Source organism: Mustela lutreola, chromosome 8, assembly GCF_030435805.1.
Source record: "Mustela lutreola isolate mMusLut2 chromosome 8, mMusLut2.pri, whole genome shotgun sequence".
In the NCBI taxonomy this organism is placed as follows: domain Eukaryota; kingdom Metazoa; phylum Chordata; class Mammalia; order Carnivora; family Mustelidae; genus Mustela; species Mustela lutreola.
This window is the reverse complement of record NC_081297.1, coordinates 148,239,969-148,256,082: the sequence shown is the minus strand read 5'-3', so window position 1 is coordinate 148,256,082 and position 16,114 is coordinate 148,239,969. Positions and strand designations below refer to the sequence as shown.

General features: G+C 59.9%; 1 protein-coding gene across 3 annotated transcripts in view; it reads right to left on the bottom strand.

Moving 5' to 3' along the window:
• Nucleotides 1–920: 920 nt before the first annotated feature.
• Nucleotides 921–16,114, bottom strand: part of TTC38 (tetratricopeptide repeat domain 38) — a 24,620-nt gene continuing 9,426 nt past the window's right edge. The window contains exons 6-14 of one of the 3 annotated variants that reach the window (XM_059187282.1): nt 14,484–14,559; nt 11,678–11,797; nt 9,387–9,446; nt 8,599–8,637; nt 7,566–7,647; nt 5,836–6,001; nt 4,185–4,344; nt 3,919–3,992; nt 921–1,997 (exon numbers count right to left, since the gene is read on the bottom strand). In XM_059187282.1, coding sequence (XP_059043265.1) covers nt 1,904–1,997; nt 3,919–3,992; nt 4,185–4,344; nt 5,836–6,001; nt 7,566–7,647; nt 8,599–8,637; nt 9,387–9,446; nt 11,678–11,797; nt 14,484–14,559 — 871 coding nt within the window. In that variant the 3' untranslated portion in view covers nt 921–1,903. Of the gene's footprint in view, nt 1,998–3,918; nt 3,993–4,184; nt 4,345–4,374; nt 5,666–5,835; nt 6,002–7,565; nt 7,648–8,598; nt 8,638–9,386; nt 9,447–11,677; nt 11,798–14,483; nt 14,560–16,114 lie in introns of those variants that run through there. The other 2 variants (XM_059187283.1, XM_059187285.1) reach the window with 2 other exon arrangements.

Below are 16,114 nucleotides of genomic sequence, written 5' to 3'. Positions count from 1 at the left end.
CCACACTGGGCACAGAGCCTGACATGGGGCTCCGTCTCACAACCCTAAGACCACAACCCGAGCTAGACCCTCACCCACATGGCCACCCGGGCGCCCCATGAATTCCATTGCCTTTTGCTCAGGTTCCTGCTTAACTGGAGAAGAAAGGTGGTCCCAGGCACACCCAGCTTCAGGTATCTGTCAAGAGCCTTTGGATTGTAAGAAACACAAAACCAGCTTCAGGCTGGCTTTAGAAAGAGGAGAATTAACTGACTCGAGAAACCAGGAAGTCCAGGAAAGAGGGGCCCGAAGTCGGACTGGGTCAGGTCATCTCCCAGCTGCCTCTCTGGGGTCCTGCTCACCCTTGAGCACGCTGGCTTTGCTGGGCCCCCCAGTGCAGGAGCTCCAGCCTTCCCACCACTTAGCAGGGCCTCCTGAGGGCAGCAACTGGTTTGGGGGTGCCCGTGCCCTGTCGATGGTCCGAAGGCCTCTGTGTGCCTGACTCAATCACAAGGTGCCTGCAACAGGAGCTCGGGAGGGTGCTTGACCCAGGTCCCCACGGCCCTGTGGGCACCCTCGCCAGCCTACAGTGGCTTCGAGGAGGGCTTCCCCGAGGAGGGCTTCCCCAAGGAGGGATCAGGGCTCCTGGCTTCCCTGGCCAAGTTGTATCCTCCTTGGAACCAGGAGAGAGGAGGGCAGATGGAATGTGGGCAGGTAACAGGAGGGGACAGCTCAGGACGGGAGGGTAGGCTCCCCTCTGGCCTGTGTCCCTAGCTCCTGGATGGAGAGAGCACTTCTCTCGAAATCCTGTTGTAACTACCCATCTTCTGGACTCAATGTCCCGCCCCCACGCCCAAGTTCAAGGAGAAGCGTGTCTCCTCAGGACCCAGCCTGGCCCATGGGAGATGATGAAAGGTGCCGCCAGCACAGTCAGGCAAAGGAACCAATTAACTAATTTATTTTAATCTCAGAAATTTGTCTAATCCGTTTGGAGGCCTCCACTGCCCCTACCTGAGTCTCAGCCTACACTGAAGGAACCTGAGAAACATCTAGGGGTGGGGAATGCCCCTCACAAGCACATTCCAGTGAAATCAGCAGCTTGCTCAGGAGTGTCACTGGGACCATGTTAAGATGGGGAAACAGAAAACTGGCTCAGATCTCAGTAAAGCTCCATGGACTTTGGTTTTTGCCAGGACAGGGCAACCCTGAGTTCAGTCCACAACCCCCAGAAAGTGTGCCCGCTCAGTGCATGTGCGCCCATGTGATTCAAGTCCTAGTGGGCAAAGGAAGCCACATACCTGAGGTCCCTTAATTAGCACCACCGGAGTCCCCTGGGGAAGTCCACAGACTTCTCCAGAGACAGGAGAGGGCCACCCCACATGCCTGTGCTGCTTTGGGGGGGGTGCCACAGCTGGGGGGTCCAAGGTGAATCTCAGGGCCTCTGGTAGCTGTGACCCTGGGCAAGTCACTTCCCCCCATGGGTGCTCTCACCCAAAAGATGGGACAATGTATCTAGCATTTGCCGGGGAAGACCAAACAAGAGGGCTTATCCCAGGGGCAGCCTCAGGGGCAAGAGTGTTCCCCAGGGGAGGACTCCCCTTCCCCCGGCCAAGCCAGCCCCCCCAACCCAGGAGGTACAAGAGTCCCCTGGGAAAACAGTTTGCCAGGCCAACTGTGCTACAGTGGCAACAGTGCTACTGGCACATGCACTTTGGCCCTTGGCCCTTGGAACAAAGGGTTCCAAGATTCTGAGTCATGTGTAAAATTGATTTGTGTCCCTACTTCCCATAATGTTGCTGGTTACAGGGCTTTCTGCTTAAAGCTGCAAATTACTCAACAGCACTAACTAACAGACTCTAGCTGCTTCTAACCTCAGGGTTTAGGGGGCAGCTGATCCGATGCTGGGGAGGGGCCCAGGTCCAGCTCATTGGAGGAGGTGGACGGCAGCGGCCTTTCGGATGAGCCGCTGGGTCAGGGGTGAGTTGGGCTTCAAGGCGTCACGCTCCATCAGAAGGTTCCTGTGGAAACGGACAAGATCTGTGATGGAACCTCCTAGAAGTGAGGGGGCCCTGTGATCCCTGGGCCCCAAGAGAGGACAGGCAACTCGGGCCGGGGCTGAGATGGGAAGAGAGGGGACGGCATCGCTGCAGAGGGGAGGGACGGAGACCAACAGCAGAAGACCCGGTCTTGGCAGGGCCCTAGGTGGGCGGGGGAGGTCAAGGATGAGAAGGCAGGTCGGGGCAGGTCGGGGCATTGGTGTCGGAGAACATGTCCACACTCTCCCCAAGACGTAACTGGGTGAGCGCAAGACCATGGCCTCGTCTGCCTTGGGAAGCTGGGGGCCCATCCGCCTGCCAGACAAGAAGGTAGAGCCTGCCCGGAGGGTGGTGGGGAAGCCACGCTGAGGCCGACTCAGAAGGTAAGTGGCAGGAGACCAGGTATGGAGAAACCCACGTGTAAACAAGTTCTTAAGGCAAAGACCCTGAACGATGAGTAACAGTGCTTCTGCGGGGTGAAGGGTGGGGTTAAGGTGGGCTGCACTCAGAGTGGGGACACGACGGGTGGGGCGCAGGGTTTCCATCCTGGAGGGCAGGGGAGTGAGCTGCCCGTCACCCCGACAGCAGCAGGTTCTCCTCTGTGGCCAGCATCTGCTCTGGGCTGCCGCCGTGGCGTGTTGTCCCCCAACACCCCAGTAGGCGGACCACCCAGCTCAGAGGAGGCCCCCCACCCCACGCCTGCCCTCAGCCAGCCTGTCCAAGGGGCCCCACCTTCCCTGCCAACCTGAGATGCCAACTTGCACCCTCACGGGGGCCTGGAACTCTAAGCAGTGTGACCCCTAAAGAAAGGTGTGTGGCTGTGGCAGACGGCCACGGAGGGGTGAACAGTGAGGGGCGCGTAGGACGCATCAGCGATCCAGCCAATTCCAGCGTGCCCGGAGCGCGCACAGCTGTTTCATTAGTGCTGAGAACACCTGCTCTGCTCAGTGTGGAGACACTGTTGGGACAATGGGCCTCACGCAGCTTAAACCCTGGGCCTTTCTGCCTGACCTCCAGGGCTCAGCCTAGGGTCATCCCGACTTCACTGGGTCTCCCGACCCCTATTCTACCCACCAGGTACCCCACAGCCCCTCCCTGCCCCCTTTCTCGTTGGTGTTCCAGTGGGGTGCAGGGGACCCACAAGGACACCGGGCTGCCCGTGCAGGGCAAGGCGAGCTGAGGCGTGGGACCTCCCAGGCTGCAGGTGAGGGCTGGGCTTTGCCACGCTTTCTAATTCAGGTGCCCCCGCCCCAACACCCCTAACCCTCCAGCTACTGCTCCTCCTAGCCTGACCACTGCGCCTGATCAGATCTGCTGGTTTGCCGGCCGCCTCTCAACTGTCTCTTCTTCAGGGCACCCTCCCTCCCTGAGTCCCGGCCAGCTCAGCCTCCAGAGCAAGGTGTCCTGGCCCGCACTCATGGCAAGTTGATGTGTGCATGTGTACATGAGATAGTTGCTAGTGTTCCCACATGAGACGTACGCTCCACATGCCAGGCCCTGAGTTGGCCTGCCCCCCCCCCCCCCACCTTCTGGAACCCAGCAGAGCCCGTGAGAAAGGGCATCCCGGCAGAGTGCGCAGCATGTGCAAAGGCCCAGGCCCCTGAAGGAGCAGGACATGTTGGGTAACTATAGCTCAGCGTGGCTCGGCTGGGAGGGCTAGGAAGGGCAGGAGGGCCGGCCTGGGGGTGGGTGGACCCCAGTGGTCAAGTCGAGTGTGCCAACAGGGAAAACCAAGCACCCCATAGCCTCACATCCTTGCAACCTCAAAGGTGGGAACCGTCTCCGGCAGAGGGAGGTGGGAGTCTCGGCAGGCTGGAAGCCCCTGGGAAGACCCCCAAGTGAGATAGGCAGCTCAGCTCAGAGATGTCCCCAAGCCTGGCATGGGTGTGAGCGAGGAACTCACCGAGCCACGTTCTTGTGGACACCGGATGTACAGTTCAAGGCGGCGTGGATCAGCAGCTGGTTGAAGATGTCTCTCTGAGAAGTCAGTGGGGCAGGTTAGGCTGGTGTAACATGGGGTGAGGGCTGGGAGCCCCCATCCCACCGCGGGCAGGCCTGTTCTCGGGAACAAACTCCCCGGGTGTGGGAAAGACGAGGACACCCGCGCTCGTGGGCGCTGACCCGGAGAGAGGCTGCCGGCAGCGGTGCAGCCCAAGGCTGGGGGCTCACCTGGGCGTTGCTGCCCCCGATCTGGATGATCCGGTAGCGGATGGGAAGGAGCAGTTCCAGAACACGTCCCGGGTTCCCGTTCTCAGCCTCCACCAGGGCCTGGCACAGGGGCAGCCCCACATCACGGGCCAGGAGGTGCTGGCAGTTCTCCCCGGGGGCCCTGCCAGCCAAGGAGGTGCCCTCGGTTACTGGCAGGACACCTTACACTGCCTGACTCAGGTGTCCTGAGGGAATGGGCCGCTCTTCCTCAGCCCAGCATTCCTGGCTCTGTGCCCGACACAGCAGGTGCTTGAGTCAGGGGTGCTGACAGGGGAGAAGCGGGCGGGAAGGGGGAGAACAGGGTTCTCAACCCTGGCTTGAACAGCCCTTTCCACAGGGTTGGACTGTGCTGTTGGGGGACCTCGGGCAGGTCCCCCAACATCTGGCCTCAGTTTGCTCATCTGTGAAGTGGGTACAGTGCCAACCTCACAGGGCCGTCAGGATTGCACACTGTGCAGATAAAGCCCAGTGCTGAAGTTGGCCCCCACACTGGGGCACACGGCTGTCACGGTCCATGTCTCTGCTGGCCCACAGGTGGGGGTTGAGCTGGGTCATGGGGACAGTGGGCATGGTGGCAGCAGCCTGCTCCAAGCCTGTCTTAAAAGAAAGAATTAGGGGGGCCTGGTGGCTCAGTCACTAAGCATCTGCCTTCGGCTCAGGTCATTATCCCAGGGCTCTGGGATAGAGCCCCGCATCAGGCTCCCTGCTTGGTGGGAAGCCTGCTTCTCCCTCTTCCACTCCCCCTGCTTGTCTTCTCTCTCTCACTGGCTCTTTGTGTGTGTGTGTGTCAAATAAATAAATAAAATCTTGAAAAAAAATAAAATAAAAAGAAAGAATCAGATCTTGGAGTGCCCGGTGGGCTCCCCAGTCCTTCCCGGGCTGACATGACCGCCGCTGAGCTGCAGACACCTTGCCTGAAGCTGCCTCCCCAGTGGAGGCCCATGGATCCTGCAGCTCAGCTCTTGGGGGAGGGGACGGGCAGGCAGCTGGGTTGGTGGCCAGCTGAAGCACTGCCCCCAGGACAGCACCAGGGGTCCTGGCTCCCACAGCTCCAGCCCTCCGGGGGTGGGGGGGAGACCGAAGGGTGGCTGCTTCCCTGGCCTCTCCTGGGACGGAAACTGGCTCCCACCCATGGCAGGAACCAGGCCAGGGGGCTGTGTGGCCACACCACCGCACCTCCCTCTCTGGCCAGTCTGCCTCAGCAGGCACTGTCCCCAGTTGGCAGATAAAAAGACTGAGGCTCAGAACAGAGAAGCACTTTGTCCAGGATCTCAGAAGGTATGCAGCAAGGATTTCTGGTTGCAGAGCCTCACCGTGCCCCCTGTGGGAGGCGGCACCCATGGCACTGAGGCTTCCACCCCCAGCAGGGCGATGGAAAGGCAACTCTGGCTCCTAGGAGAATAGCCATGTCCTGGCGTGATATAGCTGGTGGGGGCACACACCTGTGGGACACACACAGGACAGCCACCCTCCATGGGCATCCCCACGGTGGCGTTCAAGTGGGGCCTCCAACCCCAGCCTCCTGGGCCGGTCTGGCCAGGGATGGAGCAGACCTCAGCCCGCCCCCAGCACCCCATGGCCCTCCCAGCGGGTCCCTGGCCCCTTGGCATACTTGCTGGCATCCTGCAGGGTGGTCAGGAGCTCCTGGGTGGTCCCGGAGTCCCGAGCTCCCAGGGATGCCATCAGGAAGTGTGCGTCGTTGAAGAGCAGGATGTGGTCCCGGCTGTGCTTCTGGGTTATAGGCAGGACCTCCTGCCACCGCTCACCCACAGACACCCCTGGGGGCACAGGGAAGAAACCTGCAGGCCTGGTGTCCCATGTGAGCATGTCCTACGCACGGGCCTCCTGAACCCCCATGCCCCCCAGAGGCCCTTGTGTTCCAGCTGGGGAGGCCGGGCAGGGGAACAGGGTGGCCGGTGGCCTCTGGCCTCACACAGAGACCTTTGGGCTCTGTTCATGTTAACCTCGTTAGTTGTAAATGCAGGAGACGCTTGCAATAGAGAAAACTACTGAAGGGTACGAAGTTTCTGGCCCCTTGGACGAAGCCCCAAACCATTTTTGAAATTTGTCCTGGGATTCCCATTGGCACCTGCTACCTAATAAAAGTCAGCAGAGTTAAATAGCATTCTCTCACATTTGTGTCGGGATTTCTCGGCGCTCCGGCCCCTTTCCCCGCCTCGCGTGCCTCCTGACTCCTCGAGTTACTACCTCCTTCCTGCCTCTGCTGTGGGTGACCCTATGGTAGAAACATTGCCCTTGAGCTGTCTCTGGCAGCAAATCAGACAGTTCTCTTGAGTGTCCGCCCTGCTCGCTGAGGGAGCAGCGGCCTTTCCCTTCCCTCCACTGTGCTGCCAGCTTCTGTCCCCGCAGGCCTCCCTGGGCATGTGCCCCGGGGCACGAGGCTTCAGGGTCCCCAGGGACCTCCAGGTGGCTTCAGAAAGTGTGGGCTTCGGCCTCCCTGAGCTCAGCGCCACGAGGCGGATGGGAATCCTGCCCAGCCCTGCTCTAGAAGGCTCCCTGCAGACCCGGATCAAAGCCAGACTCTTCACCGGTCTTCCTGGTACCTGGGCTCCAGCCGCCCACCTCTCATCCTTGCCCACACTGACCCTGTCTTCGGCCCCTCGCCCGGTAACAGGCAGCTGGTTTCTGTGTCCTGGGGGCCCTGGACAGGCTACTTTCTGCACATCACATCCTTTCCCACCTCTGCCAAGCAAAACCCTCCACGGGCCTCATGGCTCACATTTCACTCCCACCGGGAGGCTTTCCTGGAAACAGCTTGCCCTGTCCAGGCCCTCAACCCCACACTGTCCCGCCAGCCCAGGGCCTAGCGTGAGTAGAGCTTTGGCTCTGTTGGGCCTGAGGGAGAGGGGAAACCATCTGGCACCTGGGCTGTTGGCCAGAAGCACCAGAGCTGTGTTCACAGCTATCCAGGCTGCCTGCAGAGCTTGGGGTGACGATGTTGAGAAACCTCTCTGTCTGAAATCCCAGGGAGTTGAGGAAATGTCACCCTCTTCTACTAGGAAAGGAGGCAGCACGCAGAGCCTGCAGCACGCAGAGCACCCGTGCTCTGCCGGGCTGGCGGGCAGGCGGCGGGAACGGCCCGGACCCTGAGCTTGCACACCCAGAGATGTTGGCACTAGGAAGAAAGGGGGTGCAGAGGCTAGAACCCACTGGCTTCGGGCTGGCTGGAAGGTGGCTGCAGAGCCGGGACCCAAGGCCATACAAAGGCAAGCCGCTCGGGTCTGCGACAGGCCCTGGAGTGACTCAGTAATGAGTTCCTTCCCCTTGTTCTGTGGGAGGGAAGAGAGCAGAGGAGCCCAAGGGGAGGGCGCAGGTCTGTACCTTCCATCTGCAGCCGGTACAGCATGGAACAGCTGTCCACCACGTCCAGCATCGCCCCGCTGGCCTTCAAGCTGGGGAAGACCTAGAGGACAAGGGTGGTGGGCAAGTAAGGGGCCCCCGGGATGGGCCGCGTGTGGGGCCTGCACTGAGCCAGCCCTCAGCCAACGGCATCCACCGCCATCACCCTGCGCCCTCAGCTTCCAGAACCAGCCCGTCGCCCAGGGGTCTGGCCGCGCCAGGTGCCAGACCTGAAGCAAGGCCCCGGCCCTGAGCACAGGCCGGGCGCTGGCACCTGTCCCCTCCCGACCCTGGCCTCAGACCACCCTGGCGGGTTCTGTGTTCATCATGTCCCTCACGGCATGGAGGGAGCCGTCCTTCTGTATCACCCCACCATCCTGACAGAACTCAAAGGGAGGAATCAACTGACACTTTGCTGACGGTTTTCCTCGGGGTTAGAGACCTGGGCCCCAAGCATTTTTGTGACACCCCCCACAGCCTTCTATTACAAAGCATGCAGGGGGGTTCCCAGGAGCTGCAAGTCAGCCTTCTTTTCTCTTAAAAGCTGCCTGGGGGCTGGAGGAGGGGGCAGGGGAGTTGTGCTCACTGGGCCTGGGGCTGCAGTCTGTTCCAGAGACGGACTGTGGGGCTGGTGAGTGGCCTCAGTGCCATGGAACCCTAGGGTCAAAAACGGTCTCGGGGCAAATTTTGCGTATGTTTTACTAAAAAGAAAGAAAGAAAGAAAAATTCCTGCGGGCAGATCATTGGTTGTACCAAAGACAAGCCATGTAAAAGGACTACAGAAAATTCCGGGATTTCGGGAAAGACCAACTTGGCCGTGCCATTGTACCGGCGCCGGCGGGGACCCAGTGAGCACCTTCACCCTGTCCCAGCGGCGCCACCGCTTGGCAAGCACGAGGAGTTCTCTCTCCAGCTGCGTTTCTGGCGGAGACCGTGCTGACGGGCTCAACTATGTGCTAGAGACTAAAAGGCCAACGTCTGCCATCCACCGAGTTGGCTGCAGAAGTGGACTTACATGGTTATCGTAGATGGTCAAGGCGGCCTCGTATTCGCCCTGCAAGGATCAAGTGTGCGTGATCAACATGGGACGAAGGTCAGAGGTAACACCGCGAGAGGGGCTGGAGAGTCCATTCCCCTGCCTGCCACCCGCACGCTGCATGAGGGGATGGGCTGTGCTGCCTCGAGGGTCTGAGGGTCAATGAGCAGAAGCCCCTGTGCTCCGGGAGAGGCAGTGCTGACCTCTGCTACCCAACGGACAGTTTCTGTCGAGGCCTGAATGTCCCCACGGCACTTGTCGACGCTACAAGCTTTCTCATGTACTTCTAGTCTTTTCTTCTCTGTTTTCCTTTCAGTACCTTCAGTGGGGACCACTGCTCTCCTCCAGACCCTGAGCACAGCGGGCCCTCACCTCTCTATGATAAGCACCACTGCAAGAAGGTGCTGACTCCCTGGGATCAAGGGTGCTATCCCCGACCCTCACTTCCACTGGGACAAACCCTTTGGAGGCTCTCATGTCTCCTTCGGGTACAATCTGGGGGGTTGGGGTTGGCTGTTCACTCCAGCAGCAGAGGACTCTCGGTCTAGATCGTCTCCATAGATAATATATATAATTTCCATGTCCAGGCAGTGAAAAATGACTAAGGTCATTTAAGCCTGAAAAGCTATTTGAAAACGTGAATGCTCCGCTACAACCAGACATTATCTAAATGTGCAAACGCAAAAAATTATCCCTGGGATACAGCAAGAGGTAGAAAGAGACTGATTTCACTGGACGTCTAGACAGGTAAGAGTGGGCCGTCTTACCTTCTCAATCAGATACAGAGCCCAGTGCCAATAATTGTGACAAGCAAGCATATCGGAGTCCTGGAGAAAGAAGGGGAAAATTCGAGAAGAATCTGACAGCCCGTGGGACCGAAATTACTGGCTGTGGTTTGGTGACGGGGCCGAGCCCCTCCCCACTCTTTGAGCTCAGGAAACGTCTCCTGGGGCCAGCTTGCCTGGGCCCAGCTCGGAGGGACTGGTGACATGTCGGCCCCACAGCTAGAGTGGGAGGAGCAGGGCTGACATCCAGGCAGGCTTCAAGCCCTCCTTATGCACCGAGTAGAGAAAACGGGCGATAAATCCGTTGCACGAATGGGTGCAGAGCCCCGCTGGGTGTCCAAGTCCCAAGAAAGCCATGAGGATCAATAGGCCCCAGGCTGGACCCCTTCCAAATAAAGGGGGCGGGGTTGACATCTGGACAGTTACTACTGGCACCCCGTTTGGCCCCACCATGGATGCCCGGCTCTTCCTTCTGAAGCCACTGCAGATGCTTCCTCCCCTCCCTGGACACTACCTTCCCTTTCTTGGGAAAAGAAACTGGCCACGCCCCTTCCCTGGCTCACGTCCACCCTGCACCTGTGCTTGAGGACATCCAGATGCCTTCGTCTCTTCTTCCTCCCACGCTGGCCGGCCTTAGCGGCTGTGCTCCATCTGGTCCTGGGCTGGGACACCCTCCATCTCCCCACCCTTTACCTGGCAAACCCCTACCATCCTTCCATACTCAGCTCAGGGTTTGCCTCCTCCAGGAAGTCTTCCCTGACCACTTCCCCCTCAAATCCAATGGGGTCGAATGCCTCCTCTGAGTTTCCACATCCCTGAGAGTGCCCCCATCATGGTGTGGTTCATGGGCTGCTGGGAAACTGCTCACCCCACTTGACTGGGGCATTGAGGACACAGAAGTCTGGGCTGGACTCTCAGTGAGGTGTCCAGGGTGGCATAGTCTGAACTCTAGTCTGGGGCAGGAGCGGGAGGAAAGGGAGCGCCAGGTCACAGTATCAACTGCAGGGCTGTAATGCCAGGCCAGAGGCTGCCCGAAGCCACCACGGGGGACAGATGCAAACATCAGGGGACTAGCCAGCCTGGACTGCCTCATTTTACACATGACTGGAACCAACACCCATAGGAACTCATATGGGAGCAAGGGCTTCATAGTTGTTACAATAGCAGGTGTACCAAGGGGGAAACAAAGCTCAGAGGGTCACTTTCTTGCCCCAGGGTCCAACCAGACCTCAAACACCTGTAAAATCACAGCATCTGGGGGAGGGACATCTGGGGGAAGGCCCTGGCCAGGCCTTCCCTGGGCTCCCTCGGGTCTGCCTAGGCAAGCCCCTGGCCCTCAGCAGGGAGGGTGGCCACACAGTTGCGCCCCCGACCCCAGACCCACTGCTCTTGTAAGAGCTAGCAGTACCTGCCTGGGGGAGCCCGAGGGCAAGACTGCACCCCACCGTCCACCTCCCCAAGCCCTGGCTCAGGCTGCGCCAGTGCCTCTCCCGTCCCCAGTGTTTGTGGATCCTCAGAAAGATCTGGGTGTGAACCTCCCGGGATCATCGTTCTGAAAAGCTACCTCACCCCTGTTCACCTGCTCTGCCTAACTCCACTCCCACGTCCCGCTGGGACGTCCCAGGCCAGGGAGCAGCTTGGAGGGACGGAGGGGCTGTGCCGGTCCCTGCCTGCTCTCTGCCCGATTCCTGGTCTCCTCCTGGTTCCCTCAGGCACTGAGCACCTGCTGCTCAGTGCCAGACACAGACGCCCCGCCTTGGCCAGCGGGACCTGGGGAAGCCCACCATGGCACAGAGGAGGGCTGGGCTGCAGACCACACCTGGACAGGTGGCCAGGCTGACCACCAGAGATAACCATGGGGACACACGATGCACACAGAGGAAGGAGAGCTACGTGGCGCTGACCCCCGCCCCAGGAGTCCCTGCTGAGCCAGCTGGTGGGTGGTGGCAGAAGGGGCAGCTCAGGGCCCTCCAGGTTCTCAGTGGGGACAGGCTCTTGTGCCCTGGGAGTTTTCCGCTCCGTGCCTTTACACCAAATGCCCCAACACAAAACGTATTCTAGAATCACCTGCAAAACATTGGCAGGCTTGGCGGGGAGCCATGTGGCTCCAAGGGGGGACACTGTGTCTTGACAGAAACTCCTCTAAGCAGAACACAAGTTTTCCCAGAGCTAAGCTAAGCTGCACCCCGGAACTGCTGTCCATAAAGCCTCAGTTTAACTCAAGGGGCTGCCTGGGGTTTTCCAGGCAGGGGACCCGTGGACAAGAATCGTACCTTCCAGTGGGCTTCTGAGGACTGCATAAACTCTACTCCGTCCTTGATTTCTGCCTTCATCTCGTGAATGTGAGCAATGGTGTGCACTGACCACGCGTCTGTGGGGTTGATAGACAAAGCCTACACGGGGAGGGCATGAAAGACGATTAGAGAGAACGTGGATCTGTCGGGCCGCCCAGGGACCTGAGACACCTCCAAGTGACACGGGGACGAGGGGCCCACGCTGGACGGGCACATGTCGGGCTGGCACAAGTGTGGGCACCAGGCTCTGCCTCAGAACGACAATGATCCCCGAGTCCAGCCCCGCTGAGCGTCCGCGTGCTGTCACTAGTGAGGGTATCACTGCCCACCTCAAGCTGAGGGACCGAGCTTGGGGAGGCTGGCCGACTGACGCAGGACCGCAGCTGGCTCTTTCCAAGGCCGGGACTCGGCCCCAGGGCCCCACAGCCTCCTGCACGTGGCTGAGTCCCCTGCAACAGGCCAACCAGCCTCTCTGGGCCTGTCCGCCCTGGTGAGAAGCAACAGTGCCGCGGAAGTGAAGTGCCCCGGAAGGTCCGAATGCTGAGCCCACCGCCCCACCCCCAACTCGGGCTCCTGGCTCCCCCTTGCAGACGACCACACGCCTATGAATGGCCTTCTGGGCTCGTTCTGATGTTCTTACTATTCAGAACAGTAGGCCCTCCCATGACCAGTGAGCTTGACGGTGACCCGCAAGGCAGGCGGGACACAAGGTGGGAATCCGACCCCACCTTGTCTTCTTCTTTTCCTCCTGGGTTCAGCTTCTGTGTCCTGGGCACCTCCCGAGTGCCAGGCCCAGAGGAAGCTGAAGCTTGAAGCAGCGGACCATCCACAGGAGCCCAGGTCTCCTGCACCACACACCAGATCACGACGTCCCCCAGCCCCGCTGCCTCGGTGCCCCATGCTTTTCCCAGAGGCAGAGTCCCTGGCCTGGCCCCCTGCTGTGGGGTCTCGGCCGACAGGTTGTCCCCAGCAAGCCCAGCCTCTCTGCTCCACCGGCTGCTTGCACAGGCCCGCCCAGGCCACGTGCGGACGCTGTAAGAAAGGGGCGTCCCGAGAAGGGACCCACTGAGGTGCTGCCCTCCTGCAGGGTGGACGCGAGGCCTGCTGCTCAGTGTAGGGAGCGGGGCAGCTCCCAAGGTTAAGGCCCACCCTCTGCGAGGGACTCCAGACCAGTTTCCTCACTGGGTCAGAGTCACAGAGGCTCAGCACCACCCAGGAGGTCCCCCTAGCCTTTGCCCCCAGGGCCTGCCCTGCCCACCTCCCCCACCCGAAGCCTCAGCCTATCCCTGGGCTCCACACTTCCCGAGCACTGTGCTCCCCTGCCCTCCGCCCTTTGCTCTCCCTGCCCCTAGGGTTTGGCTCGCTAGGCCCACACCCCATGCACCACCAGCCTGAGGCCTCTCCAGACCTCAGCAGAGCTGGGTGCACGCGCCTTGCTCTCCTGGAGGCGGGGCGGTCACTGCCACTGTGGGGCCCTGCTCCGTGATCTCCGGCGTACTGGCACTGGGGTCAGAGTGTGCCGCCTGCAAGAGGGGGTGCAGCGGGAGAAAGGGGCATGAGGCCAGCAGAGCAGGGCTCCCCAGGCCACCACCTCCTTATGCCCCAGTGAGGCATAAGCCTGCGCCTTTTGTCTGTCCTCTGGCTTCTGGAAATATCCTGCCAGCCCTTGGCTGCCCAGATGGACATCACCGAAGGAGGGGGTCCAGCTGCCAGGGTCTCCAGAGCACCTTCCTGTGGCTGACCCCGCCGGACAGTGTGGCCTGCTCACCCCAGCCAGGGAGCCCAGAGGCCTTGCAGGGAGCCATCACCCTGCACTCGAGTCTGGGCTCCATCTCGATAACCGGAACACATTTCAGGAACCTCACGGCCTCCTGGGGAGGGGTACTGGGGGCCATCTAGGGCGATATCTGCGGGGAGGAGCACTGGGTGGGATGTGGGAAGCCGGGTCTGGTCCAGGCAGCCTGAAGGACAGCAGTCCGGTGAGGAGGCCTGGCCGAGCACCTGCTGTGCCCTCCCTGAGCTGCATGGAGTGAAGGAGGCTGCAGCCATGGCCCCTCTCTGAGCCGTGACCCCGTCATGGGGACAGTGAGGAAGATCGTGCCTCGTGGTAGACAGGAGCAGGTTAAGCAGCTGTGTATAAAGTGCCTGTATGTGTGACAGCCCCTCTGTGCCTGGCCTCAGTTTCCACTTGCCTGAGGAGAGGGGCTGGAGGACAGGGACTCCAAGGGCCACAGAGGACACCCCGAGCCCCAAGTCCACTGCCACAGCCTGCTGCCTGCTCCTGGGCCCCTGGTGAGGGGTGCCCACCACACGCCCGGGTACCAGCCGGCCCACCAGGAGAGCATGGCGGACGGACCCGGGCTGGCGGGCAGCACACACCCACCCTCCTCTGCACTTTCACCTGGGTTCCCTCCCTCTGGAAGGAGGCAGAGGTTCAGGGAAGGGCTGGCTGGCAGGAGCCCAGCCCCCGGGTCAGGGCCCTTGGGGAAGCAGCTTGCATTTGCAGTCCCAGGACATCTCCCTGAAGCTCTGCTCTGAGACAGACAGAGCTGGGGGAGCCTGGAGCTGCCTCCTGTGGGGCCGCGAGGGTGAGGTGAACACAGCCCTCCTCGGCCTCATCACACCCGGGAAGGCGGTGTGCGGACTGCAGACCGCGGGACGGGAGGCTGTGCTCGCCGTGGCCACGAGTCCTCCCCAGTGTCTCTGAGGAAAGGGAGGCTGGTGTGCTCTGCCCCACCTGACGGCCCTCCCTGAGGGGTCGGCACCTTGGCAAGGGCCCTCTCACCTCTTTGGCCAGCTTCTCTGCCTTGTCATAGAAGTTGGTTTCCATCAATCCAAATGAATAGATGCCTTTCACGTAGCTGAAAACAAAACAAAGTCTTCAGGAAAAGTGGCCTGTTTAGCCCTTAGTATGGGCTGAACCGTGTCCCCCAGAAGGACATCTGAACATGGACCCTAACATGAACGTGGACATGGAATTAGGATGTTTTCAGACGGTGCAGTGGTGATGAAGTCCTACGGGGTGAGGGCCGGCCCCGAATCCAATGACCGGTGTCCTTACGAGAGAGAGGAGAGAAGGCTTGGACACACACACACACACACACACATGCTGGAACCACAGAACACAGGCAGATGCTGGGGTGGCACAGCTCCAGGCCAAGGAGTGCCAAGGACTGCCAGCTACCTCCAGAAGCTAAGGAGAGGTGAGGAGGTGAGGAGGGTTCTCCCCTGGAGCCCTCAGGGGGAGCATGGCCCTACTCATCTCATGCCTTCATTTCTGCCTTGTGGCCTCCAGAACGCTGAGAGCATGGATGTCTGTTGTTTTACGCTGCCCGGCTTGTGGCACGGTTATGCCAACCCTGGGAGATGGGCCGCCCTCCCCTTCACCAGCTGGGCACCACCCCAAGTCGCTGGATACTCTGGCCCGTGGGGAGCACCATTACCACAACTGTCCGACCCCCAAGCCCTGTCTCTAGAGCAGGCCCCTTGGCAATTCACACCTTACCCCCATCAACTACAGTGTCTCCCCTGAGAATGCCGGGGGCCATTTCCTTCCTGTCCGGTTGGGGTCACTCACTGAGAGGCACAGCCCAGGAAGCCTCTCGGGGAAGCACCAGTGAGTGCAGGCTGGTGGTGGCTTTTAGGAGTGCCCAGCCCCTGGCCTGGCCTGACCTGCGCTCACTGGGCAGCTCCTCCCCAGACCCCAGCTTCTAGAGGCAGGGACCCTTCTGTCCTGCGCCCTCTTGGCCCAGGGCCAGCCCCGGATGGGCCTGAAGACACTTCCCGGGATACATGGGCACTATGATTTCTCAGCCATAACCGCCAGCAGAGTACTGGGCTGAAAGAAGCATTCTCTCCTGGGGTTTGGAGGGATTACGGGAAAACATGATAGAGTGATGGAGTTCCTATTTGTGACTCAGACATTACGCTTACTGCCGTGCACACAGATAAAGCCTGGCTCTCGTGATTCACAGAAGCCACGTCCTAGCACACTGGCTTTCAGACTTTTCTTTCAAATATTTATTTCTTTCAAACACTCAAGTATTTCTCTTAAATATTTAAGTATTTCTTTAAATATTTAAATATTTCTTTTAAATGTTTATCAGGGTCATTTCACCTGCAACATTTACACATGGACAGAATGCTCATGGTTTACCCTGTCCCATTGGGCTCTTGTGATGAGGTTATCTCATGGGCCCAATTGGCAGGGCTACAGCACTCAGTTGCTCGGCCAGACAATATCTAGGTGCTTTTGTGAAGGTTTTCTTCAGGTGTGATTAACTTTTAAATCTGTAGACTCTGGGTAAAGCAAATTACCCTCCATAGCATGGGTGGGCCTCATCCAATCCACTGAGGACGTCAGAGAAAGGAGTGAGGTCCCCAGAAGGCATTCTTCTTCCAGATTGCAACACAGAG